The sequence below is a fragment of the Augochlora pura genome, chromosome 1, assembly GCF_028453695.1.
Source record: "Augochlora pura isolate Apur16 chromosome 1, APUR_v2.2.1, whole genome shotgun sequence".
Classification (NCBI taxonomy): domain Eukaryota; kingdom Metazoa; phylum Arthropoda; class Insecta; order Hymenoptera; family Halictidae; genus Augochlora; species Augochlora pura.
Window position 1 is genome coordinate 2,831,177 of NC_135772.1, and position 27,980 is coordinate 2,859,156.

The 27,980-nt window shown below is 32.3% G+C and overlaps 3 protein-coding genes across 16 annotated transcripts; 1 reads left to right on the forward strand and 2 right to left on the reverse strand.

The window, feature by feature from the left end:
• Positions 1–971: 971 nt before the first annotated feature.
• Positions 972–6,324, reverse strand: LOC144470436 (mannosyl-oligosaccharide alpha-1,2-mannosidase IA-like). The gene is made up of 2 exons (XM_078181547.1): positions 5,813–6,324; positions 972–1,208 (listed from the first exon to the last, which is right to left on the reverse strand). Exons 1-2 carry the CDS (start codon positions 6,197–6,199, stop codon positions 972–974), a joined length of 624 nt encoding a protein of 207 aa, XP_078037673.1. The 5' UTR covers positions 6,200–6,324.
• An 847-nt stretch (positions 6,325–7,171) lies between these two features.
• Positions 7,172–11,675, reverse strand: LOC144469797 (uncharacterized). Of its 2 annotated transcripts, none has more exons than XM_078180446.1 (9): positions 11,199–11,675; positions 10,421–10,540; positions 9,833–9,950; positions 9,091–9,337; positions 8,447–8,545; positions 8,208–8,286; positions 7,952–8,097; positions 7,606–7,738; positions 7,172–7,507 (listed from the first exon to the last, which is right to left on the reverse strand). In XM_078180446.1, exons 1-9 carry the CDS (start codon positions 11,340–11,342, stop codon positions 7,460–7,462), a joined length of 1,134 nt encoding a protein of 377 aa, XP_078036572.1. In that variant the 5' UTR covers positions 11,343–11,675; the 3' UTR covers positions 7,172–7,459. The 2 variants fall into 2 exon arrangements, with proteins under 2 accessions (XP_078036572.1, XP_078036561.1); XM_078180435.1 differs by having other exon boundaries at positions 8,208–8,298; positions 11,199–11,674.
• Positions 11,676–15,009: 3,334 nt separating this feature from the next.
• LOC144469442 (uncharacterized) lies at positions 15,010–25,106 on the forward strand. 13 transcript variants are annotated; one of them, XM_078179812.1, is made up of 11 exons: positions 15,010–15,299; positions 16,815–16,847; positions 16,944–17,063; positions 17,151–17,265; positions 18,382–18,640; positions 19,187–19,303; positions 20,381–20,501; positions 21,207–21,352; positions 21,755–21,887; positions 22,623–22,732; positions 22,807–25,103. In XM_078179812.1, the coding sequence occupies exons 3-10, from the start codon at positions 17,010–17,012 to the stop codon at positions 22,686–22,688; spliced, it is 1,011 nt and encodes a 336-aa protein (XP_078035938.1). In that variant the 5' UTR covers positions 15,010–15,299; positions 16,815–16,847; positions 16,944–17,009; the 3' UTR covers positions 22,689–22,732; positions 22,807–25,103. The 13 variants fall into 13 exon arrangements, 11 of the variants coding, with proteins under 11 accessions (XP_078035938.1, XP_078035929.1, XP_078035890.1 ...); XM_078179764.1 differs by lacking the exon at positions 15,010–15,299 and adding an exon at positions 15,552–15,769 and having other exon boundaries at positions 16,815–17,063; positions 18,382–18,530; positions 18,612–18,640; positions 22,807–25,106; XM_078179774.1 differs by lacking the exon at positions 15,010–15,299 and adding an exon at positions 15,552–15,769.
• Positions 25,107–27,980: the final 2,874 nt, after the last annotated feature.

Below are 27,980 nucleotides of genomic sequence, written 5' to 3' on the forward strand. Positions count from 1 at the left end.
TTTCTTAATTTTATTTCAGCTTCCCTATTTCATATTTTATTTCATATTTTAATTTATCTTTTCTTCTTCATATTTTAGCTTCCCTTCTTCAAATTTTAACTCGCCATATTCTAATAACTTTCAATAATCAATTATTTCGTTAGCTTCCTTATTTCATACACGACAGGAAAAATAATTCTCCAAATAATATGCCACGATATGGTTTCATTTTAAGAAAGCATTTCGATAATATGAATTTGTTGGAGGAACTTGTAATAATAGGACAGTCAATAATTAAATCTACAGTCAATGAAATAATTCTGACTTTGAACTCTACAGTAGAAAATTGCGATCTACTGGTTTCTAAAAAGCTGTAAACTATCGCTCTGAAATATTGTAAAATCCACCTGTAAATTCGTAAATATTTCATGCACAGAATTTCATACAAAATAATTTGTAGGAATGTTGAAATTGTTCCTCGTAAAAGAAGAGGAATGAAAATAACATCCTTTTAATACCAGCACACGATTTTAACCCTTTCGTTATAAATTATATATAGTTATATTATGTATTATTATATATAAGTTATATATTATATTATTATGTATTGTATTGAATTTCATTATACTGTATTTTAAACTGTACTGAATTGAATTGTATTGTATTTTGTATTGTACTGTATTATATTGTATTGAATTATATTATATTCTAATATGTTGAATTGAATTGTATTATATTCTAATATGTTGAATTGAATTATATTGTATTCTAATGCGTTGAATTGAATTGTATTGTATTAAATTATATTCTATTCTATTATATTTTATTATACAATATATAGTATTCTACTATATTACGTATATAATATTTAAATAATATCATATATTACGCTAAACATAGCACGTCGCGCTTTGGTCGACTATCGTCAGTACCACTAACGAAAGGGTTAAGTAGAAGAATAATCTTGGCGAAATAGAATATTAGGAAAATTTTTAAGGGCTCACCTCTTTCACCTTGTCCCTCCGCTTCCCGGCGACGGCGTCCGAGTCCTCTCCGCCGACAGACAGGGGCAGCTTATCCGCTGGGGCTGGTGGCACTGTCTCCAGAACGTCGTCCTTCCGATGGACGACCAACGACGACGAACTACTCGTACGCACTCGCGAATCACCAACGTTCACTTCCGGTTTCTCCAGCGTCTTCTGATGCTGGTACTCCTCGTCGATTTTCGCCTGCAATGCGACGTTAATTAGTTTACTGTTCACGTAAATGAAATACTAATTTATAAGGGGTGTGACCGAATCAAGACACGCGAAGCGTATCGACAAGTGACTCTAGTATTTTTTTATAAATAAAAAGATAGTAACTGAATGTTACTGTATTTTAATAGCATTTTTAATATTATGTAAAATAGTATTTTTAATATTTTAAAAGTGATGGATTTTTAATTAACACCCGGTATTTTTGTAAGCCCGGGGAAACATTTATTGATAAAAATAAATAGAGAAGAGAATAGTGGAAACATTTTGTTAGAGATGTGTGAAAAATTAGAAAATGTGTGAAAAATTGGAAAACGTGTGAAAAATCATGGTTTGCGCTGGAATTGGATAAAGGGGTTGAGTGAAGGGTGAGCTTAACAATTGACTGCTTACCTAGGCCTCGATGTACACCCTGAGCTTTATTTTTTAGATATAGAGAGAAGGGTGCAGGGTGCACTTGGAAATTGACGTGCCCTTAATAATAGTTGCAACAGCTTTAGCATGAAGCAAGTCTCATTTTAACAATTAACAGTCTTCCTGAATTTTACATTTTAACAACTTCTAACAATCTTCTTGAATTTTACATTTTAACAACTTCTAACAATCTTCTTGAATTTTACATTTTAACAACTTCTAAGAATCTTCCTGACAGTCTTCCTAAATATTATGGTATTATTATACGATTATTTCAAATATAATAATAAATCGTATATAATATCGTTTATTTTATTTTATTTATGAATAACATAAATAAAATAAAATAAACGATACAGATAAAATAAATATTATTCTATGCTAACATTATAACATTATAAAAATATTTATGACCGAATCACCGATCGATAAAGTATTACAAATGTCGAGTATGACTATTATTTAAAAAAATCCGCAATCTACTGATAATAATTCACGCCTGAACAAACAATCTCTTCGCGGTTATCATAGTGATATCACAAACTAACGACTGCTATCGTCGAAGTAAATATAAACCGTAGGAGTACTATTTCATTAAAAATTGTTATCTATGTATCATCTCGACACTATTTGTCAAAACGATGTTAAAAAAGCATTAAAAATCTGATTTTTCACGAAATCAAAAATTTTTGAACATTAGAAATTAATTTGTCGACAAAAAGATTTAATAAAAATATGATTTCTGCTATTAGACGATTTATTAAACGAACAAATCTTTTTGATCGAACATTTTTAGCGACTCGTGCTATTAAACTACGATTAGTACGTCATTTATAAACAACGAAGCGCGGCGTATCGGATGCAAATGAACACCTATTAAATAATGGTTTACATTCAATGCATCGGTATCGGGGGACACGATCACCCATTGAATATCCGCGTCGCGCCGTTTTAATCCGCCGCGTGAAAATTTAAACCGTGTATAAACGCGTGCTAATAAAAAATGCATTATACGCTAGGCTTTTAAATATTCATCGGATCGAAGCTTCTCCTTTCGGCATCGAACGAATATATTACGGCCACGAAAAATCTAATTACGAATACTATTTACACATGCTGTGCTGTTTATTTGAACAGCGTCGACGAAAAGTAGTATTAGGAAAAATTTTGCAATATCAAATGCAATAATGTTACGAGTTGAAGAAAATTTGATACGAGATAATAAATTGAGAAAATGCTCAATTTTTGTCTATTTTATTTATGTAAAAGAATAAAGAATAAATGACCGAAAGTAAGCAGTAAAGGAATAAATAATAGAGAGATAAATAATGAAGGAGTAAATAATAGAAAAATAAATGACCAGAAGTAAATAGTAACAGGATAAATAAAAATAAGTAATAAAAGAAGGTCGCCGTTGCTATTTTCCATTTGCACGCGATATTATTTACTGTATATTTAATGCGAATTCCGTTTCCCGGTATTTTATATCGATTACAGATAGTATTGATAACGTTTGTGATATATTTGCGACACCCGGTATGTACGTGCGACACTAGTGAAACATTTCCACGAGGGTCGATACGTCGGAAATTGTGCTGTAACATTTTAGGGTGAGAGTCTATTAGCGTTGATAGAACTTGTTCTCGAGAGCGTTGCATTGTACATCTCTCTAGCATGAAAATTAAATGATTAGATAATTCGATAACAATCGACTGACTTCGATTTTTACGTTAATGGAATAAATATAACATCTGTAGAATTTTTAGTATTAAGAATCTTGGCTATTTAACATTTAAACAATGTTTGATACAAGTTTCTATTTTCCTTGCTTAGAAATTCATATTAAATTAATAATAATTATCTGTAGAAATTTCTTTCCTTTAGAACTTTAATAAAAAAATTGAAATCAGTATAAATTTTCATAATTTAATAGCTACATTTCTAACCTTGTGAATCGAGAAATAAATTTACAGAAATTATTCTGTAATTCCTAGTAAATTAATATATTTTTTATTTTATAGTAAGAATACAGTACCAAATATTAAATTAATAAATACTCAAGTATCTTAATTAATGCTCAAGTATATTATTTATTTTATATCAAGGATACAGTACCAAATATTAAATTAATTAATACTCAAGTATATTCTTTATTTTATATATTTGAATTAATACTGAATTAATATCAGATATTGAATTAATTAATATAGTATTGAATCAATTAAACAAGAAAAACGCAAGAAAATTGCGTGGGAAGTTTTCGTGACATATTCAAACAGCACTTCAAATAACAGAAGCCCGACAAAAGTTCAGCTAATCGAGCGACCGACTACAATTTCGTTTGAATAAAAGATAAGTGGATGGGATTACTTATTCAGTGATTCACACCTTGAACAACTTCCAACGCGCTAGTGACGAAATCCATAAGGCAAAGGAAGACGTTGCACAAAGAAAAATGAGGCTCTCTATGAATCTTATCAGTTACCGAGAAATAGCAATTAGCGCCGGCTGACTCTGTAATTACAGGAAAGAAACAGTCCGAACGGGTGCTCGCTAATGGCAGTTTGGAAAGTTGAATTCAGTATGTTGTGCATTTAGGTATAAATAATAGTATACGTATCAATAAAAGTAGACATATAAATCAAAATAAATATATAAAGAAAAATATACCCATAAATCAATATAGATATATAAAGAAAAATAGACCTATAAATCAATATAGACATATAAATGAATATACACAAATAAATCAATAGAGACATAAATCAATACAGACACATAAATCAATATAAACACATAAAACAATAAAAACATACAAACCAAACTATACAGTTGCATCTGAAAAATAATGACCACGACATCGAAGAGATCTGACCGCGAAAATAATTATTTACTCAGCAAAACAATCATATTCTCTCAATAACATTATTACCTCACTTAGCCCCATCAAATATGCTAAGACTTTCTGGCGGGAAACCGTGGACACGTCTTACCAAGAATAAAAAACAAAAAACCAAAGCCTAAACATTTCTATTCGACTCTAAAATAAAAAGAAATAAATTCGGCTAAATAAATTCACCTAAAACTCTCCAGAAAATTGAAAATTCACATTAAGTTAAAGTAAGCTAAATTGAGTTAAAGATGGATTTTAACCTTGTAAACAATATTGGATAGTTAAAAAAGAAATAAATTCATCTAAAAGTCGCCAGGAAGTTGAAAATTCAAACTAGGTTATAAAGTAAGCTAAAGTGAGCTTAAAAAAGCAATAATCTTGTTAACCTCGTAAACGAATATTCTGCTTCGAACAATACCAAGTAGACAATTAATACCTGTCACTACATTTATCACGTTTTTTCAACAATCATCCTCCAACTAACGTTTCGACAGAGAAATTTGCAATTCTGTTTCCGTCGTCCTATCTATGCTTCGTATAACTCGCGCCGCGTTTCGTACGGTCGATATACGTACGCAAGAATCTTTCGGCAGCGGAGCACGCGTCTAGTTTCCACGTAATTCGGGATTATAGGATACATTTTATCCGCACGAATATCGGCAGCAGGATTTTCTTCGAATCGGGCAGGAAACAATTTGCCTTGGAAGGAAAGGTCGAACGACTCTCGCCTATTGTGCTGAAGTTCAGACCGTCACGGGATCACGTGACCACGGGAGGAATGTGTCAGTGAGGCGGCATGTAAACAAACAAGTTGGGAGAAGCGTGTAACAGCCGGGGAGTGGAGGCAGGGGAGGCGCGTACAGTTCGCGGAAGAGAAAACAGAAATGTTTAACGGTGAAACGTCACTGGCAGATCGCTTGTTATCGTTTTGAATGTCACGAGCGGGAGATAAAGAGAGATCGAAATGGAGCAGAAAGCGCGAGAAATAGATGGAGTGGGAAGAGGACGGCACAAGGGCGAGAGAAAGCTAGAAAGAGTGAGAAAGAGAGAAAGAGTCTATGAGCCAGTCCGCGAGTGAGAGAAAATGGAGAAAGAGAAAGGAATCGAGAGTAAAACGAAGGGAGAGAGACGTTACGGGCGAGAGCGAGAGAAAGAAGGAGCAAGAGGCACGGTGACAGGTGGCGCGCTTTCGAACGAGCAAGAATTCGATAGTCGAGTATCGAGACTCGAAAGAAACGGGTACGTCGAGACAACACAGGCTAGCGCGGACCTGGAGCTTTTGCTTGTCCTCGAGCAAATGGACATCCTGATGATCGGCGCCTTCGTGGCCGGGTGGCACGTCGTTCAGGTGGGCCACGGGGCCCTTCAAACCCATTTGCATACGAGGTGGCGCCGGTATGAGCAGCTCCGGTCCCGCTTTCTGCATGTGCTGGTACACACGGTACACGCTGTTCACAGCCGCGCCGCCGGTACCCGAGCGGAAATCCGGCAAGAAGAAGAACATACCGAAACACACGACACCGAACGACAATACACACGACACCAACAGGATCAGGTACTTTCCACGCGGACGGAACGACCGTCTCGAGAACAAGGACACCGGCACACCGTTCACGAACCGCTGATACGACGGCAGGACGCTCGACGTGGCTGTCATTTTCCTCGATACCGTCGCACCACGCACGCACACGACACACTTCCTGTTTTTACAACCGAACGAAAACCCGAGCCACTCGTGCGCGTTGTTGCCCTTTTCCTAGCCGTCGCACGCCATTACGAATACGGTGGGCACGCGAGCACCACCTGCTCGACAAACTTGACACTTGCTCGCTGCGCTAACGCCGATCAGCTGGCGTGAACTATTCGCGAACTACCTAGCCGAATCGCGAACGACCGCAGCTCCGCCGCATGGTATCGTCGCGGTCTACGGATAAACAATATTCGAATCGATGGATAATAACTGATAAAGTCCTGTCGAAGGAAATTATTAATTAGTGAGGCGGCTTTTGATTTTAAGATGCACTGGAAACAATTATTCGAAATATATTTTATATACCTTGATATATACTTTGATTTCTATGCTGGATATTTAAATAGTTTTAAGGCATATTAAAGTAGAAATTTATAATGAAATATGATATAATTTAGAGAATACAAGTTATAATATATATATTTATATATAATGTTAAAAGAATCGAATTAATTCTTTGTCTTTGCTTCGACTGACTTCAAATCGATGCGAACCGTATTTTTAATATTAACGATATATTGAGATAAACTTTATGGTTTTACCTTCTTGAGATACTTGTAAAAAAAGTCTATTAATTATTTAAAACAAAGGATTTAATTCTAATTTGCAAATAGCATTTTACAGTTCTTAGGAACACGTGTTCCGTATTAGGTACACGCGTTCCTTAATAGGTACACTCGTTCCAAATTAGCTACACATGTTTCTTATTAGGTACAAATGTTCCGTATTAGGTACACATGTTCCGTGATAGGTGCTACGCGTTCCATATTAGGTACAAATGTTCCTTAATAGATACTACGCGTTCCATAATAGGTACACGCTCGTACCATTTCACTCGCACAATCTTCTACCCATATTAAATAAATATTTTCGAAACCATTATATTCAACAATAACAGCTTTATTTATTTATAATAAATCGATGGTAATCTTATAACCCATAAAAAGCATTCCATGATAGGTACTCAGAGATTTATACCATTATTTAACAAAGTTTGATGTTACCTGTTGTTCCATATTACCTACGCTCACCCTCTAATACCTGCAAAAGTTTTACTGGATGGCATACCCGCACTCATTTGCGCTAATTACATTTTGGAGTTTGTTATTCGTAGCTTAACCCTTTGGAGACACTATATAGCCGCAACAGTTGCTCCTGTAAATTCGACTACACTGAGCAAAGTAGAGTAAAATAGGAAAAGGAGGAGCTCATCATCTGAAAGAAATATTTATGATAAAATTTGTTTAAATTTTATTTTAAAATTTGTTGTTGAATAGAGTGTTATTTCGAATAGCAACGAAGGGGTTAATTACCATTGTAAAGCCTTCGTAACAAGGGGTGAACAAGCCGGCAAGATTGAACGCAACGTCCGTCTGACTTCTCATCATTGAGAATAACACCAGCTTTTGCATCTTTGTTGGTATGCGGTACCATAATGAATTGTATCTGACCCATTCAACATTGTTGTTAAATTACTACGTGATTGTTATATCATACAAGATCATACAATTATATTTTCAGACACGACAGAACAATTTTTAGTGGTGTCTCAAAACCAAAGGGTTAATAATTCTTCGGTTAATTTGGCGGTTCTTCGACGGCGAAGGGTTAATGTTTTATTGGTACAATTATTTTTTAAATGGAAAAATATGAACTCACGTTTCCCGGAAAAGTTTGCTGCTGCTGTCCAACACTAATTGCCCACTATAATTATTTCCACAGATAAACGTAGTGTACGCCATCACAAAGTGTATACTAAGCATCACAGCATCCCTATCACTGGACTCCGTTATACTAATAAAAAACTGTAACAAAGGAAAATCAATCTCTTTACAATGCCTTAAAATTCCGAAAGAGTTAAAGTTTCGCCTGATTATCTCTCGAACTCTATTCCCTTAATTCCAACGATATTTACCCCATATAAATTCACACCATAAGCGACGACAGCTACTAGTATCAGCACCAAGCATGGCAGCATGATGTCCGTGGTATACCTGTGCGAATAGCTTCGTCCAAGCAACCATAATGTTCCAATACGTTCAGGTCATCAACGGAGGCAAGATTTATAAAAAAACATGTAAAAGAAAGCGTAATGAAACGTATGCGAATAATAGTGTTTTAATTTATGAATAATATTTAGATGAAGGTACCAACAAAATAGCACGGCGGTGCATTTCCATGGCTGACCGTATGTCTATGATTTTCAGCGTGTGCGAATTCGCCACTGTGTTCACTGCGTTTTGCATCCGATAACTGAAAACAGAAAAATATATGTAATCAGTTATGATAGGAAATATATTGTGAATATAGTACAGTTGTTCGTACGAATTTATGTTATTGTGTCAATAATTATATTATATGTAATTGGAGAAATATAGTCGCTTGCAAGAAGCTGTTGCACTAAATTTTTTATATTATTATATAGCAATAACGATAGTGAAAGATTGTAATAATTTATGGCTTTATGCTACTTTTGATTTGTTAAAATTATTAAAGATATAATAATATAATCGCTTTGAAGAAGATGTTGCATTAATTTCCTCATATTATTATACAGTGAAATATTATATAAAATATTACTAGAAAATTATAATAATTCATATCTCTATATTATTTTCGAATTGTTAAAATTATTAAAGAAAAGAAAGGTATTCTCAAATGACAACCTGTCAATTAATCTAATTATCATGCTTGTTTAATGCAAAGTGTTCGTGCAACCTTTTTAATAATAATCTATAGCGCTGAAAACAAAAGAATAATTATATAAAATTGAAGAAATGGCTTTAATTAAAACGTACGTAGCAATTTTCAACAGTCCACTTATGTAGGAGGCAAAAACGGTAACTGATCCCTCCGTGCACGTCATTGTTAATAAACCACACAAAGTTGTGAATATTATATGCCAGCAAGTAAAAACGCTCCGTTGACTTCTCTCCTTGTAAAAGAATCCTAAGAGATTCAAGAAATGGAGCTGCATATCGGAATCCACGAACGTAGAGACTCCTAGCGTTCCTAGTAGACATACTCCGCCGGTGCACACCATAACTGGAACACAGAATTATGCGATGTTAGAGTGCTTAATGTATGAAGAGAGATTCTGTTAGTTTCTGTAAAAATAAGAGACATCAAAAATGAGATAAAATTCATATTTTGGTATAGTAAATGTTTGCTTTTATTTCCACCATTGAAATCTCCACCATTTTTTAAATTTTAGAGAATTTGAAGAGAACCTAAAGATCCTAAAAATTGAGGACCTAAAGAAACTAAAGAATCGAAAAATTGAGAACCTAAAGATTGAGAACTTGAAAAATCTAAAAATTCAGAAACTAAAAAATATAAAAATTGAGAACCTAAAAATCTAAATATTAAGAACCTAAAAAACCTAAACATTGAGAACCTAAAGACAATATTGAGAACCCAAAGGCCCTAAAAATTGAGAACCTAAAAACCTAAATATTATGAACCTAAAGAACCTAAAAATTGAAAACCCAAAACCTATGGCCCTTTTCATTTTCGAAACTGTATTATTATACCGATTACCGAAATAAGCCTGGACAATGCGTTTCGCTACTATGGAATCTTCCAAGAACATCTCCAACTCGATCGGGTCCCTCAGCTCCGAAAAATCCCTCTGCATATTGTCCAACACAAACTTCATCTGAAATCACACGAAAATGCTAATTAAAATTAAGAAATAAATTTATTAAGGCTAAATTTACAAAGTATAAAAAGCAGTCGTTTTATATTGGTTTATAAAAGTGATGATTTACTATGATTTTGAACGAAATTTATAAATAATATAAATTCTGTATAAATTAATTGAAATTAATTGAAATTAAGGGGTGATTATTAAAATTTTACGCAGGAAATTCTACATTTTTCGACATTGACATTTTTGTTCTTTAATTCCAAGCTTCGACGTTGCATTACCTAGATTGGTTACTAGTCAAGTACTGTAATTATTTATTAATCATTATTGTAAAGCGAAATGTGTTTTAAGAGAGCAATTATTCAGGAAATTCTTTCGTCCAGTGTCCTTGATAAAGTGTTTTTTAGTTGATAAAATTAACATCCGAGCATATTTTAATTAAATTAAGTGATTAGTTGATTTTAACTAAATTAACTTACCACTGGAAAGAACACGACAGAGGTAGAATATCGTAAAAGATATAAAAATAACGTCGAACCAAACGATATCATCACAACCACCTCGTTCAGCGACAATTTAACGCTCGTCGTGATGCATATCTAAAAAAACATACCTAACGCATTATTATATTATATACTAATCACTATATACATTCTAGTCGATGCAATAACTTCTCAGACAAAAATAAGTCGAATATTAACCCTTTGCACTATAATAACGAGTCAGACTCGTAACAAATGAGTTATTGAATGATTCAATAAATACGGCTGCCATTCGCGTCTATTAAATCGTAACAAAATTTGAATCCTCTGTTAACAGAATCTAAAAATGGAAGTAAATGAAGACAAAAGGGGAAAGAAAAATCGTCACGTGACATCGAGGAAATGTCATTTTATTTATTTTATTAATCGCGATAAATATTTAATATTTAAAAGATTATATAGCAATAATTGGTTAACTATTATACTAACTAACTGAATTATTGGTTACCATGATAACCGATTAATAAACTACCGGCCAATAAATTGTTAACGACGAAAAAATGGCAATCGACATAATTCTGAAAGAAATCGTACAGCAAAGGGCTAACAACGACCCGCACCCTTTCCTCAAATATTTCACTAACAATCCCTAAACAATCATCACCGAATCTCTTATTTTCAAAACCGCGCGTTAATTATTATTTCACATAAATATACAGTTGCATATACATTACATGAAAATTATTCGTTCCGTTATGAGCTGAATCATTGTCACCTGGCTCGCAATGCAGGTGAACGTCATCACGAGAACAACGAATCTCTGTACGTTCGTCAGGAACGATTTGTCGTACGGCCAGAGACCGGTGAAGCACATCAGGGTCTGATAGAATTTGTAGTTACCGTCGAACACCTCCATCATCGGCCGCAGTCGAACTACGTTTCCTCCGTAGAATCCGCGACATTGTCCAACTACGGCTCGGCCTCGTGTTTTATTCAGCCTGTTCTACGATTATTTCAATTTTCCGACGATCTCGCAAAATTGATCGTAATTCGTACGCGATTAGAGAAAAAGCCCGGATCGATCGGTTTGATTAATCGACTATCAAGGAAATGCGAGAAAATGCGAGACACTTAATTCTTGAATTATGTGTACCGCGACACGGTGTCTTATTGGTGTTCTTTTTATTCGAGTCGAATTTTAGAGAAATTTTGTTTGTTTGTTGATTGGATTTCTTGGCGAATTTTAGGCGATTTAAGGGTGTTATTGGTGCGAAGTATATTGTGAGTATCTTGTGGGTAACGTATTTTGTTGGTAGTATATCTTGTGGGTAATATATTTTGTTTAGAAATATATCTTATGGGTAATATACCTTGTTAGTAATATATTTTATTAGTAATATATATTACTAGTAAATATATCTGATTAATATCTTACATGCAATATAGTATGTCATAAGTAATAATATATAGTAATAATAGTAATAATATATCTTATTAGTAATTATATCTGATTAATATCTTGCAAGTAATAATATGTATATCTTGCTAATAAACATATTTGATTAGTATTTCATAAGTAATAATATATCCTATCAATAAATATATTTGATTAGTATCTCACAAGTAACAATATATTCTATTAATAATTATATCTGATTAATAGTATCTTATAAGTAACAAATATCATTAATAAATATACCCTATTAATATATCTTATTATAACTAACATCTTACTAATATCTTATCAATAAATATATATCTCATAATTATCTCCCAAACAATGTTATAAATCATAAGAAAATTTAATCCATCTCTCGCTTATGAATTTTCTCCATAAAACAAATTCTTGTCCAATTTAAAAGCAAAAAGCATTCGCTAAAATTTCGCCAATAATTCGTCGAACGAAAATCCGAAGATTTTAACAAAAAAAAAAATAAAATATCCGTTAGACAATGAAAAACATCTTCCTTATTACGCAAGTCGCTTAACCTGTCTGTCATTCAATAAGACAGATTAATGACTTACCGTGAATTATGAATCTCTTATAAGCGACGCTCTGACATTTTTTCAGAAAAATTGCAACCTAAATTATTGACCAACGATTGCGGCGCTCCTCCTATCGAAGGGACAGAATTAATAATTTAACATTGACTAACATACAACGATGGACTGTGGCACCCCCCCCCCCCCCCCCTCACATCCCTCCTGTTGGCGGTCTCTCTTCGGTGTTCTCACAGTTGGTTTTCAGTCAGACGTGAAACACGTGTTCATTCAACTCAGTCGATTACTGGTGATCAATGGTGCAGGATAAAGAACAGTTGAAGCGTGGGGAACCCTCATTCATAGTCGGGCTTACGTCAATGTATAAAGAGGAATAGGAGATACATCCATAGTTTGAATGAAGGAGGTGTGGAGACGAATCATGGGGTTGGAGATGTGAAATTTTTGCTGGGAAATTTGGTAATTTATGAAATATTTTAGTGGGCGAATTTTGAATGGGCGAAACTTTTACATGGACGAATTTTTAGTAGACGAAACTTCTACGTAGACGTCATTAATAAAGTGTGCTTTATTTTAGAGCGACAGAAATTAGTTGATAAATAAATTAATTGAGTTGATAGTTGATAAATAATTATCGAGTTGATAGCTGATAGAGATAATTGTTGAATTAATAGTTGATAGACAATATCAGTATCCTATGGTAAATCAATATCGTAATTATTGAAATTTATTTCCAAGATCAGTGCTCTGTTCACCAAGCTTACACAGCGTTTCTTCAAGTTTATACTTTGTGCACGACTATTTATAATTTTATATAAGTTGCGTGTAATTTTGTACATATAATTGTCTCTTAAAGCGACTAATTCATTCTACTGTTTATTTTGCTAGATGGAATACTAAAAATAAAACAGAGAATACATGTACAGGAAATTATGGTAACGAAATTATAATAAATAATAACTTTATTCTGACTCTTTTTTTCGGGTCTCCAGTCACAGCAACCTCCACGTGGTGAGACTCGGGCAATCGATGTAATTTTCAATTTTTAATCAATTATAAATCAATTAAATTTCGAAAGAACAATCAATCGTTTTATAAATGATTCGAAATCGATAATTGCATCGAGCTAATGGCTGTGAAGTAGAGTTTAAGGGAAATAGATTTGTTAAATGATGAATAGACTATAAATATTTTTATAGTCTATTCTAGAAAGTATAGTATAGCCGAGAATATAGTCTAATTAAGAAATCAAGTTTGCACGTCATTGTATTGTTTGGTTCGCTTTAAACAATGTAGCAAATTTTGTATCGTCTCATTGTTCTTTGGTACGTCTTGTAAAACAGCTTATAATATTAGTATAGTAGTATTGTATTTTCTTGCAATTGTGTTTTATATTGTGTAAGATTACGTTTTGCACTTTTAGGAGAATTGTAAAATAATATTTTGTTACAATTAGAAATGCAATAACTGTTGTGATACCTCTTCTGAATTTTCAACTATTATATATATAGTAATAATATATACTATTTCATATATTATATACATTGTAAATATTATATATATTATAATATTATATATATTACATATAATATATACAGTAATAAAGCAAGCAGTAAGTGCTCTGCAATTGTCTGTCAATCTTTAAATAAAAATGGAGAATTTGGGAAGAGAACGTACAATTATTCGATGCTTTGCGGTTCGTTTTTTTAGTTGTTAATAATCATTGGCTATAAAAAGCAGCTGCAAGGCTCAAATAATTGCATCATCTCTTCTAGAATTATACATTCTTATATAAAAGCTGAAAGACAATTAGAGGAACTACAGTTCATTCAATCACCACTATTGATGCAGTAAAATTATATAAAATTATATTTTCCATAAGATCACTGCTACTATAGTGATATAGAATCAATTTACAGGCTCAGATTTAAAAAAAGTTAACGAGAACGTATTATTTTATTTTAACTTCCTCTATCATCTGAAAAGAAGAAATTTATAGAAGCTTAAAATAATAAGCTCTTTAATTATTGTTAGACGTCGATATTAAATCATACCTTTTCTTCTATTTATAGTGTTATGCTTTATGCAAAGCAATAAAAGAACGTCTTTCAACATTACTGTTTTTGGACCACCATTGTACAAATTATTCTGAAAATTAATACAGCAATGATTAAATATATTCTCTTCGAGCTTCTAAAATATTTAAGCAATAAAGCGTCTTTTATCGTTGCTGTTTATGGATCATTATTAAACGAATTATCCTGAAAATTAATAACAGTTGCCATTGAATATATTCATCTTGAGTTTCTGAAATATTTATTGATAAGTTTCTGAAATATTTAAGCAATAAAACAACGTATTTGTCGTTGCTGTTTTTGGACCATCATTGAACGAATTATCCTGAAAATTAATACAGTTATGATTAAATATATTCGCCTCGAGACTCTAATATATTTAATCGCAAGTCTCTAAAATATTTGAGCAATAAAATAACGTCATTCAACATTGCTATTCTTGGATAATTATTGAACAAATTATCCTGAAAATTAATGACAGTCGCCGTTAAATATATTCGTCTCGAGTCACTAAAATATTTAATGACGAGTCTCTAAAATATTCAACCCCAAATTCCCTAAAATATAAAACAAATTCAATCGACACCGTTTCCCATTACAGCTATCATGATCGCAGCCTAAGCGAATCGCCACAACGAGAACTACTTCGCACCTCGAGCTTCCCTGCCGCGCGACCATGTATGCCGCGCTAAGGAAAACTGACTATTTTCGAGGAATATCGATTCCCACCCCTTTGGCACAACACCACCACCGCCGCCGCGTTGGGGGAGAACGTGAGAATAAAACAATGGAGCGCGGAGGTAACTAAACGAAAGTTTACAAAAAGATGTCTCCGCCCCCCTAACGTTCCGTAAGAACCCTGTAATTCCCCGTAATATCCGCGGCATGTATCATTAACGCGTTGTAACATCGATCTCTTATACACGTCTTTGTTCCGTAAAAAAAAAACCATGAATACGTAAGTTTATAATTGTAGATCGCGTCAGTCATGGATTCCGTGCTTCTGGGAATTTGTTTTATATTGTGCTAGAAAGTGTTGTATTACTGAAAAGGGGGGTACCGTGAAAAAAGAAAGGCGATACCTGGAGTGCAGCAACTTTAGTCAGTCACGTTTCAACCGTTGCTCGCGATGTCTGCGTGTGATATACATTACAGGTTCAGTGGAGGCCTGATGAAGATTTTAGGAATCTGGCCGTACATTAGCGACACCTCTAGACGAGTCAGGGGTACCCTCGTGAATATTTGTTGTATACTTATGGTGGCGGCACAGGTACAGCCGGTCAAATCGAGACTATAACATTTGCCATATTATTACTTTTGATTTTTAATTTACATTGTCAGGATTACTTGGTAAATTCTCCACCCCATTGAAAGCGAAAGATATCTTGAATTGTATTGTTCAATTTTGGAGATTGTCATGAATTATTTTTGAGAATACATTTCTTCTTTATTTAATTATTATTCTAATGTTTTTAATGGTTTCACAGGTTTCTGAAGTCTTCGTGAATTTTGGGGATTATATTATACTATATTTTGATATACTACATTTTGATATTTTATATACTATATTATAATATATTATGTTACAGTACTGTATTATAATGTATTATGTTATAATACTATATTATAAGGTATTGCGTTATAACACCATATTATAGTATATTATGTTACAATATTATATTATAATATATTATGTTACAGTACTATATTATAATATATTATGATACAGTACTATATTATAATGTATTATATTACAGTACTATATTATAATATATTATCTTACAATACTATATTATAATATATAGTGTTATAACCGTATTGTAGTATATTATATTACAATACTATTTTATAATATGATATGATACTATATTGCAATATATCGTGTCATATCTACTATAATATAATATATTAGCTAATATCCAAAAACTATTGCTTCAATTAAAACAGAAACATGTAACAAACAACATCCTATAGCAAGCAAATATTATAGTCTCTCAAGGGGGTAGTTTTTCTTCAACGCTTCTGAAATATGAAACATTCAACCACATATTAAGAAAACAAAATTCCCAAATCAATAAATTTAACAATTTCATATAATAATTCAATAAATCATTTGTTCACACAGGTACAGACATTCCATAATAAACTAATTCCTATAACTTTCAGCAAATAATCTAAAATCCTGACATACCAAAGCGACCATAATTAAAAACCGAAATTTCAAAAGATCTTATCGAATATTCCAAATATCTATTACTATAGCAATAAACAATTAAAACTAATACAAAGGCACCTTCTTTTCGTTTTTTTCGAAGGAATCAGGACTGAGTCGGATCAACGACGCAAAGGTCATTCGACGATGCAAAAGTCACGCGACGACGCAAAGATCACGCGACGACGCTAAATTGCTACGAAGCTGCAAAATGACGATCTGGTTCTTTCAGATTACGCCATTGGTAACGAGAGATTTCGATCTGACGCTATTGCTTCAGTCCCTGTCCGTTGTTATAATGGTTTCCGGTTCTGTGGTAAAGCTCAACGCGTTTTTGTATCTGACCAGTGCAGTGAGTGCCGAAATCATTTACTACAGTTTCTAACTCGCGATAACGTCTGTGTCGGGCGCGACAAGTAAAGATGATTGTAAAATGCAGATTAGGAAACTAATGGACTCCATAAAGGACGTGTGGACCACGTCGGACAAAGACACGCTCGAGATTTTAGAGAAACGTGCCATTCTGGCCAAGCAACAGGGAGCCATTTATGCGAGTAAGAATATACCATATAATACAGCAATTGCAGAGAAAAGTGCCCGTTTACATTTTCTTTCAATTCGTGTTACGCCAGTATATCACGAAATATACTATAGTATAGTACCTATGTATGGCCAACCTATCTATCTATTTATTTATTTATTTATATTTTCTTTATATTTATTCTTATATATCATAACCGTGTTCGTTTATCAATGTACTTACTTATTTATATATGATCTTTGTTATGTATTTCTTATCTATTTAATTCTTATTATATATAAAATTATCTATTCATTGTTGTATTCATATATTACACGATTTTATATTTAGTTATTTTGTTACATTTTTTTTGCGAATATTTTTATTTTACTCTGCATTTACGACACTATTTATTTATTACATATTTTTTAATATTTAGTGCCTGCAAAAAGCGATGTATTTGTAATTAACCCCTGGCAATTTATTGGAGCCTGGAGGAACATTTATTGATAAATAAAATAATTAGTACATATAATATAACATATCATACCATAAAATGACATAGCATAGCATAGTTTGGATTAGTATAGCATAGTATAGCATATCATAGCATAGTATGGCTTATTATAGCATAGCATAACAAAGTATGACTTATTATAGCATAGCATAACAAAGTATGACTTATTATAGCATAGCATAACAAAGTATAGCATGGTATAGTATAGCATAGCATAGTATGGCTTGGTATAGCATAGCATAGTATAGTATAGTATGGCTTATTATAGCATAGCATAACAAAGTATAGCATAGTATTGCATAGCATAGTATAGCATAGCATAGTATGACTTGGTATAGCATAGCATAGCATAGCATAGTATAGTATAGTATAGTATAGTATAGTATAGTATAGTATAGTATAGTATAGTATAGTATAGTATAGTATAGTATAGTATAGTATAGTATAGTATAGTATAGTATAGTATAGTATAGTATAGTATAGTATAGTATAGTATAGTGTAGTATAGTATAGTATAGTATAGTATAATTATCATAATTTTAAACATAGCATTATATATCATAACCATAATAATATATCATAACAATAATCGTACATCACATACCATAATCTATAATCATATATATGTTACAGTATTTATTTATCCGTCGTCGCTAATCCTCATACTATACCGCATCTTTTCCTACATCGTAATCATATTAAAACCTGAGACAGCTGAGACATTTGTTTTCCCGATCGAGATGGATTATTTAATTGACGAGGATAGGTATTTCTTGTACGAAGTAATTCACCAATGTATAACGTTCTTCTTAATTGCGACTATATACGTGGCTACGGAGTCATTGATGATTATGTGGTTGCAGCACAGTATCAGCTTGTATGAACTCGTCAGGTAAAACTACGGTGATAATTGTTTTAGACACTGTCGCAATCGAAGCACTGTTAACAATTTTTTTAACAATAGTTTAACAATAGGATAGGTTAAACAATAGACACTGTAAATATTTTAGATGACCACTGGCATGTTTTAACACCTAGGCCATTAAACACATCTCAAATAGAAATAGTATAGTTTATGTAAATTGGTTTATATACATTATATATGGATTATAAAAATTAATATAATTGGAAATAAATGTTTCGACACTTCTAATCTAAAAATTTATAGACAGTTAATAGATACATTTATAAATTCGTCGCGAAATGCCCACAGATTTGAAAGAATTCCATTAAGTTAACATTATATAAATAAATAAATAACATTATATAACATTAAATGAATGAGTTTTAAAAAAAAAAGGAAAAAGCACGTCTCAAAAAATCCAAGCACCTGCATGTGCGTAGAGCACTTCGAATTGCTTATTTAACAATTGTATGCCTCTTTAATTTACATTATTTAATTGCAATCATGTCAACACTGGCACCTTCTGATTTTTAGTTTCAATATCGAGAAAGGAACCGTCGCGGGCCCGTCATATATTTCGCAAAAGCTTATGGACACTTACAGAAGCAACTTTTTAGCAAAAGCTGTTAATTACCACACCGAGGCGAAAGAGTTAGTATTCACTGTGATCATATTCTATTCACGGGCGAACTGTAATTAAAACGTCACCTGATAGAACCCTTTTTGAGCCTGTGCGAAGGCAGTCGCAACTATAGAACTATTTTACTAGGGTGTCCCGCGAGTTTCTTCCTTTTCTTTGATGAGGAATTAAGAGACGACATTTGTTATATCAGGTTGATTTATTTTGTTATATATGAACTGTTTTGCTTTATTATATTTTGTTATTTTTTAAGTTGCCGCATTAGGCCAATTTTCCAAAATAGTTCAGTGCTATGTGGAATAGCGTGGAATAGAGCATAATTGAGTAGAATATAATGTAAAATAGAGTAGAATATAATAATATAGTATAGAGGGGAATATAATATAGCACAGAGTGGAATTTAATGTAAGACAGAGTAGACTATAACAGAGATAGCTACTATAATAGCAGAATAGAGTGGAATATATTAAGATAAGGTTGAATAGAGCAGAATTGAGTAGAATAGATTGGAAAAGAGTAGTATAACAGTGTAGCATAGAGCAGAATAGAGTGGAATAATATAATGGAGTCGAATAGAGTGTAACAAAGTAGAAGAAAATATAATAGAGTGGACTAGAGTTGAATAGAATGGAATATAGTGAATTAGAGTGGACTAGAGTAGAATAGAGCAGAATAGAGTGGAATATAATATAATATAATATAATATAGAATAGAGTGGAATAGGTTATATACAATACAGCATAAGCTATATCAAAGTACAAAACAGTATAATACAATAAATTTTCATCGGGCTTACTATCATCGAGTCATATATAGTGTAGAGCGAAATTAACTTATGGGACACCCTAATATATCGTCATACAATCTTAAACATTTTAAAATCCGAGTAAAACATTTGTTTACAAGTAATCGTTTATTTCTTATTTGTCAAAAATTTGCAAAAAAAAATACTTTCATTTCGATAAGAAATGGAAGCTTTCTACACTGTATAGTAGAGTGACTCGCCTTTTCAGCAGATTTAAAGAGATCTCCAACTTTTAGTCGTTTTATATTATGGTTCACTCGTTGTTTCATTTGTTCTTTTAAAGTTTCATGATGCTAATGAAAAACAAACTCGAATTCTCGTACGCCGTACTCCTTGTATTCGCTGTCATCTCCTTGAGTATGAATTTCTTCCGTGTAAGTCGATCTGTCCCTTCATTCATTACGGTATATATTATATATATATGTATATATATACAGTAGCGGTCAAAAATTTAAGACGACGAATTTAATTTCAATTATACACGTGTAATGTAAGTACTATCTTTCCAATCAGTTTCTTATTTTGGGATAGTGAAGACAAATGCTTGACCTTCTAATTCTCGAAGGGTCGTGTGTTAAATGTAAACATTATTGAGTCAACAGTATTGACAATATTTCTCTACTGTAACATTTACTGTAATATTACAGTAGAGAAATGTGAAAAATTAATAGATTCAATGCCAAAAAGATGTGCTGAGGTTATAAAAAATAATGGATTTTGGACGAAATACTAAATATTTGTATTAAAAACCATTTTTTTCTGTTTATTTTCTTCTATTATTTTGTAGTCTTAAACTTTTGTCAATGGAAATGTAACATAGATTTACTTTTTCGTTATATATTCTAACTAATAAGTTCAAAACCGAACATAAATGTTTTTGTAACTGTTTAAATAAATGAGTAGACGATTATAATTAAAGATAGAACATGATAGCTTATTTTATTTATAAAATATTAATAATTCCTTTCTTTTTTCCTTCTCGTCTTAAATTTTGGTCCGCTACTGTATATGTATATATTTTATTATGTATTATTATATATGAATAATATGTGTTATATATTATATGTGCGCCGTTGTCGCAATTATCTAGAAATCTGTGTATTTTTCAGCTATCTGTCGCTATATGCGAGACACACGATATACGGGAAATGGTGCTCGCCTCGTTCTTTAGCACTTCCGAATTAGTTTACATGTTCTATCTGAACTATATTATACAACATTTATTGGACTATGCGAATGGTTTAGCCACGTACACGTAAATATTGTACATGTATATATTGATAAATATAGTATAGATATATATACTATAGATATATATGCTATAGATATAAATTTATTACAGATATTATAGACTCGAATAAAAGAAGTCAAAAGCAATTTCCTATTTCCCCCTTCTCTTTTTCATTCTTATATATTAACAACAAAATTTTAAAAAATCATTATAGTCATTGCTTAATAAACTAGTCCCCCTACTATCTAAAAAATAAAATTTTAAAAAAATTATACAATTCCTCCAAAAGTAAAAGGATTAAAAAATGTTTAAATATTAACCCGACTCATTGACGATTTGCATAGCTTCGTGCTAACTATACTCTCCCCTCGAAATATATATAATTAATAAAAATCGATGCGCTCTAATCACTATATGTCTTTGCAGATATTCCACCCCGTGGTATAATACGTCAGTCTTCATTCAGAAACAATTATTAATTATCATGACAAAGTGCAGCGAGTCGCTGATGTTCGACTTTTACGGATTTTACAACGCGTCGATCGAGGGTTTCTCGGGGGTGCGTGTGCAGTCATTAATATAATCAACTCGTTCTAGTCATTAATAATCGACTCCTTCTGGTCATTAATCCTTTTTGCACTCGAAGCTATTTTAACAATAAATATAAAATAATTTTCTTGATTTACAACGAAATGGAAATCCATTCTGAATAACAAAATATGCATTTTATGCATATGAAATTATGTGTGACTATTGCAATATTTTATTTCATTATTGCAATAATTATGCGAATATTGTTACACTTTCAATTGTATTTTTAGATCCAGTCTATGATAATATAAAAATTATTTTAGAATGTTATGAGAAAATGTTAGCGGTGTCTCTGAGTCGCTATTCGAGTGCAAAGGGTTATAACCCTTTGTCGCCGAGGCGCCAATGAAAATCGTTATATCATTTCCAAAATAATTTTGACATTAAAACAAAATGACGAAAAAGATAAGATATAAAGAAGACCCTTCTATTTAAAAGATTGTTAAAAATAGTTTTGTAATTCACTAGACTCAATTTCGTATTCATAAATTGTACTAAATTATATAAAATGGAATAAACATAAAATGGAAATTCAGCTGGTTAAAATAGCTATTTTATAACACAAATATGATAAAAATGATTTTGAAACGTGTCATGACCATTTTTAGTGGCGCCTTAGGGTCGCCACTCGACCACAAAGGGTTAAAGTGACCTGGAGTGCAAAGGGTTAATAGTCGACGCGTTCGACGCGCAAACTCATTAGATCTCGTTCTTCCAGCTGGTCAGGTGCACCGTGTCTTATTTCATGATGATGACGTCCATACGATGAGAACCCTAATCCACAAATATATTCGAGCGTGTAGTGAAACGTTAGTAAGTGTTTCTGCATTACTATATCATTGCAATTTGTTACAACAATTAACATAGAGACACGATTTATATTACAGGATCTTGCGTAGTTCGTGCAGCAAAGGAGTAGAACACAACGCGTCTGCGTTGCACCTGCGACATGACTATCTCCGAGGATTTTAATCATTTAATAAGATGAACATTTCGAGACACGTGTTTTTACACGACATTTTTAATTGCTTCGATAAGCAATTAGTATTTTTTAATATGACATTTTTAATACCAGAGTTTGAGAAAATTAACCCTTTGCACGCGAATAGCGACTTTGAGGCGCTGCTATGAATTACTATGACGACCTATGTAGGCTGCACCTTTATTAAACAAAAATAATTTAAAAATTTGTTTAAAAAAATAATAGTGATGCAATCACAGTTGCATTAATTATGCAATAATAGATGCATAATTAAATTTTGTATCCAAAGATATATTTTCCTTTTTGCTTGAACCAGGTACGAATGCAAAGGGTTAACGCGTTCAAAGTAGTACAGTTAGCATCAAAATTATCAGAAAGCGCGCCGACTGTGCGCTAATAAGCGGCCGCGCTGCGATCGATGCGACATCAAAAGGACTTCGCATCGAGTGGATCGTCATTGGTCGATCATATCGTGTAACCGGTAATAAGGTTTAGTAAGTGGCACGGATGCGTCAACGGTGATCCCGTATCAATTTTGAATGATTGGCGGTGTAATTAATCTGTAAATTATTCCGTTGTAACCGGCGAAGTCCTTTGAGCTGCACGCTGCGACGGCCGCGTATGGAATGATGCACTAATGAGTACACTCTCGCGATCTTGATTAACACGATGACTGCTACACGCGCCAGCGTATTGAGTAATTGTGCCAATTACTATGCTCATTAAAGCGACGTCCGTAGTTTTTGGACAAATTGAATAGATCTTTTCTTTTCAATCTGCACTTTTTGAAACGATTAAATTGTAACGACGATGTCTTTTGTATAAGTACGAGATTTTTCGTAATAAATTTAGTAAAAGGTAGGCAAAATATTTAACGATTATTATTATTATTATTATTATTATTATCATTATTATTATAGCGTTTTATTATGTCTGTAATAAAAATATTTTTAATCATCAATATTTCTTGATGATTTCGAGATTACTATTGCTTGTCTGGTCAAAAACTATAATACAGTCGGTGTACAATGTTATTCGTACACTTGTTAAAGCAGAATAACTTTTTTGTAATTAGGCCAAGTGATCTAAATTTTGTTGGGATGTTAGGGGAATTAATTGACTTGAAAATGGCTAAAATATTGATTTGAAGAATAGCAACTGATTGACGTGATTGAAAAGTTAAAAAGTGATGTTCCTTCGACTGTTTTATTTTAAAGTGTAAAGAAAATTTATAGAATTAATTTTTAGTAAAAATCATCTCATTTTGTATAATATCTATGTTTTTTTATCTACTAGGTATCTCAGAAGTCTCCATAAGTTTCTATAAGTATAACGAACTGGAAATTAAATCATTGCTTGAAATACAATATAAATAATTAATACAGTATACAAATTTGGAATAATTGAACTAGGATCTCTCATTTATGAAAGCAGAATTTTTACGCAACCCTAAGAACAATAAACCAGACAAAGTCGCATTTTAAACAAGACCAATTAATTAAATAATATAACCATTATAACTGAATAATTTCAGATAATGTGGTAGAAAATTCTAACAATAATTATGGTCGTAAATTTTGGTATTATTATCTACTAAAATCGAAGTGTTGCAGCCATAATTAGCCACCCCTGTTGCCTCCAAATAATATTTCGCACTGTTAGTAGAAATCAAATATACAGAATACATATTTGCTTCTTGCAAACAATGTGCATTCAATGCAGTTTTCTGTCTATTGTTCTGAATTACCAACGCTGCAGAAAATACTGCAATACGATAGCGAACTCTATCTCTATTGAACGGTCAACTGGTGAACTAAATCAAACTGCAGCATATAAGGTAGATGCATACTTTGCATCGTTGATAAAAAATAAATCTTGTAGGAGAAAACAAAAATTCTCAATTTTAAAAATGTCTTTAAGAATGTTCTTCTTAGTGATTAATAAATTGCAATTTTTAGAAGATTAATGACTGCATAATTCTTATTTCGAACAAGGTATAGCTATGGTAAATGCATTTGCCTTCGAATAAATGCTTTTAAATACTTGAATTATTTGAAATATTTCTCGCCACACTAGATGTATATTTTTATATTATTTAAATTTGTAGAATATTTTTGTCTAGACGATACACAAAATTAGCAATTATTTCTTGATTTTTTCGAGCCAAATTCTCTACTGTAAAATGTCATATTATATTTAATTAAATATAGGGGTTGGCCAAATTATTAGACTCGAATTAGAAATTCCATATTTCATAAATTTAAACGATTATTGTCGTTATTAATACTATTATAAGGAAATAGGAAATTAATACTATTATCATTATTATTATTACAATTTATAATCTCTTATAATTCATAATCTACTATAAATTTATATTATTATCTTTTACATTAGTATATCTACATAAAACTTATCTCACTATATCTTACTATATTATTTATTGACTCATACATAGATCTAAAACACTATACAATATTTAAGCTAACTATACTCACAACTACCACACATTCCAATAAAAAAATCTTTTCTAGTAAATAATTTATCCAGCCTCTATAAATTATAAATCCAATCAAGAACTAGTCAGCAAAGAGTTTCAATTTATCGACATATATTTCCTTCGAATCAAGATGATGGAAATCATCCCCCATAGACGGTGGCACGCCGTAGCCGCGTGCCACGCGAAGAGTAGGAAAGGGTGTTGAGAGGGCTGGGGTTAAAATAACGAACCGTGAACTATCTCATGACACTTGGAACCACCAGAAAACATTAATCAGGTGGCAGTCGATTTGAATGCGGTCTGTGGCTGGTTTACCGGTATAGGACTATAATCAGCGACACGTGACCACTGTTCTCTTCATCCGCTATGGACACATTACGCAACCTTGATCACTCAGTTGTCCACCCTTTGACGCATCTATTGCAATTTGTCCGAACAATTTGAGCAATTGTAATATTCGAGCATAAAAGCAACCCCTTTTTAGCTCCAAGTTGATAGCAATGTTTCCTTTTGTGTTATTTTTTTATGGTGTTCTCGCGACGTGATAGAGACGATGTTTATTTTCTAATGGTCGAATTGTAGATTCAATGGGGTAAAATATGAGGAGCGTTGTTTTATATTATTATTATTTGTAGTGAAGGGTAGAAAGGGTACAAATTTCTTGTGCAATTTCTTTTTGAGTTATTCGCTTTTGTTTGCAGGGTGGAAGACATTGCTATATTCCCCTTTATGGGAATAATAGTATAATAATGATAATGTAATAATAATATAATAATACTAATATATATAACAATAATAATAATAATAGTAATATATATAACAGTAATAATAAAATTTTAGAAGTAAAATCTCCATAAATAACTTCAATAAAATACGTCTTCATAAAAATGCACACAGGAAATTAATAATTAAAAATAATAGACAACAAATGATCTCGTCACATTGTGTATATGATACATACGCGTTGCAACGATTATTTCCCAGTAAATTAATTTTAGTTAAAATGTACTGGTACATTAATAAATTATAAAAAGAACAAGATTAAATATATATATACTGTGTGCATATGATATATACATATTTCACCGATTATTTTTCAATAAATAACTATCGTTAATACTTACTGGTATATTAATAAATTATAGAAGGAACGAGATTAAATATAGGTACAGTGTGCACAGGATTTTCCAGCTTTTTATCATAAATTCTTGCTCGAATATTTCTTCTTTTATTCTTCACTTTATTTTATATTTCAATGATAGAAAGCATCCGTATAATATTAATAATTATAAATATAAAAGGTCTAGCATCGATTATTTAACCATGTTGATATGTGTTGGTAAAATGTTAAGGTTCCTCTGCAGCGCTAAAATGTTAGTGAACGGAATAGTAGGCAAGGGAACACACAGTATGGATTTCCTTGGAGGATCAGGTGTTGAAGGAGGAACATCTGCGCTGATGTTCTCGCGACATAATAATCTCGTATCCCCTCCAATGCCTCTATATAATCGAAATTATAAATTCGAATATTCGGAAAAGCTTTTTATATTGTAATATTCATGCTTTAAAACGGTTAGAATTTGTTACTCTTAAAATAAGTAAATACATTAAGCCACAAAATAGCAATAATTTTTCCACCCCCTTGCTTTTTTACAATATTTTTAAACCATAAAGATTAACCCTTCAAACTTGAAAGAATTTTAACTATAAATCTAAAATAATTCCCTTGCCTCCTACTATATCAATTTTATATAACAAGGTATATTTTACGCTTCTGTAATTAAATCTTATAATTTAAACTATTATAACATAACCTTAAAAATCCCTTAAATGCAAACTTTGTTACTATAAAAATTATTTTAGAACGTGGTAAAACAATTTTACATAAGAAAGTGCATTTTATGTTTATATATTTAATTCTTGCGATTCAAACTACGATGACATAACCTTAAAAATTTCTTAAAAGCAACCATATTTTTTAATTATCATAAAAATTATTTTGGGACGTGGTAGAACAATTTTACATAACAAAGTAGATATTGTGCTTATATATAATTAATTCTTGTGAAACAAACTACCATGCCATAACCTTAACATTTTTTTAAATGCAAACTCTGTTACTGTAAAAATTATCTTAGAACGTGGTAAAGCAATTTTAATAATTCCTCAGAGTCACCAATCGACTAGAAAGGGTTAACTCTAAATTCTTAAATAACAAATGGAAGAAAAACCAAAGAAAAATCGTGGCAAAATAATCAAACACCGTCGAAATAAGCGAATCCAACAGGAAGGCGTGCAACCATAAAATTCTCGCGCAAAGGTCGCAGCCAGAGACCATCAGAGTCGAGAGGTCCAGGAACCCGAAGAGCTGTCGCATGATCGATAAAATGGTCCACCCACTCGCGTGCGTTCGCGTTTTAGGTGCCACCGTTTTCGGGGCCGACAGAATGGCGGGCGGTTTAGGGCGGTCTCGCAACCCCTAACCAACTCTGCCATTGGATGACTAGGGGATGTTGCGAGAGGCAGACGGGAGAACGAGACGGAAAGGATGAAAAGCGATGGAACCTATGGGAAGGCGT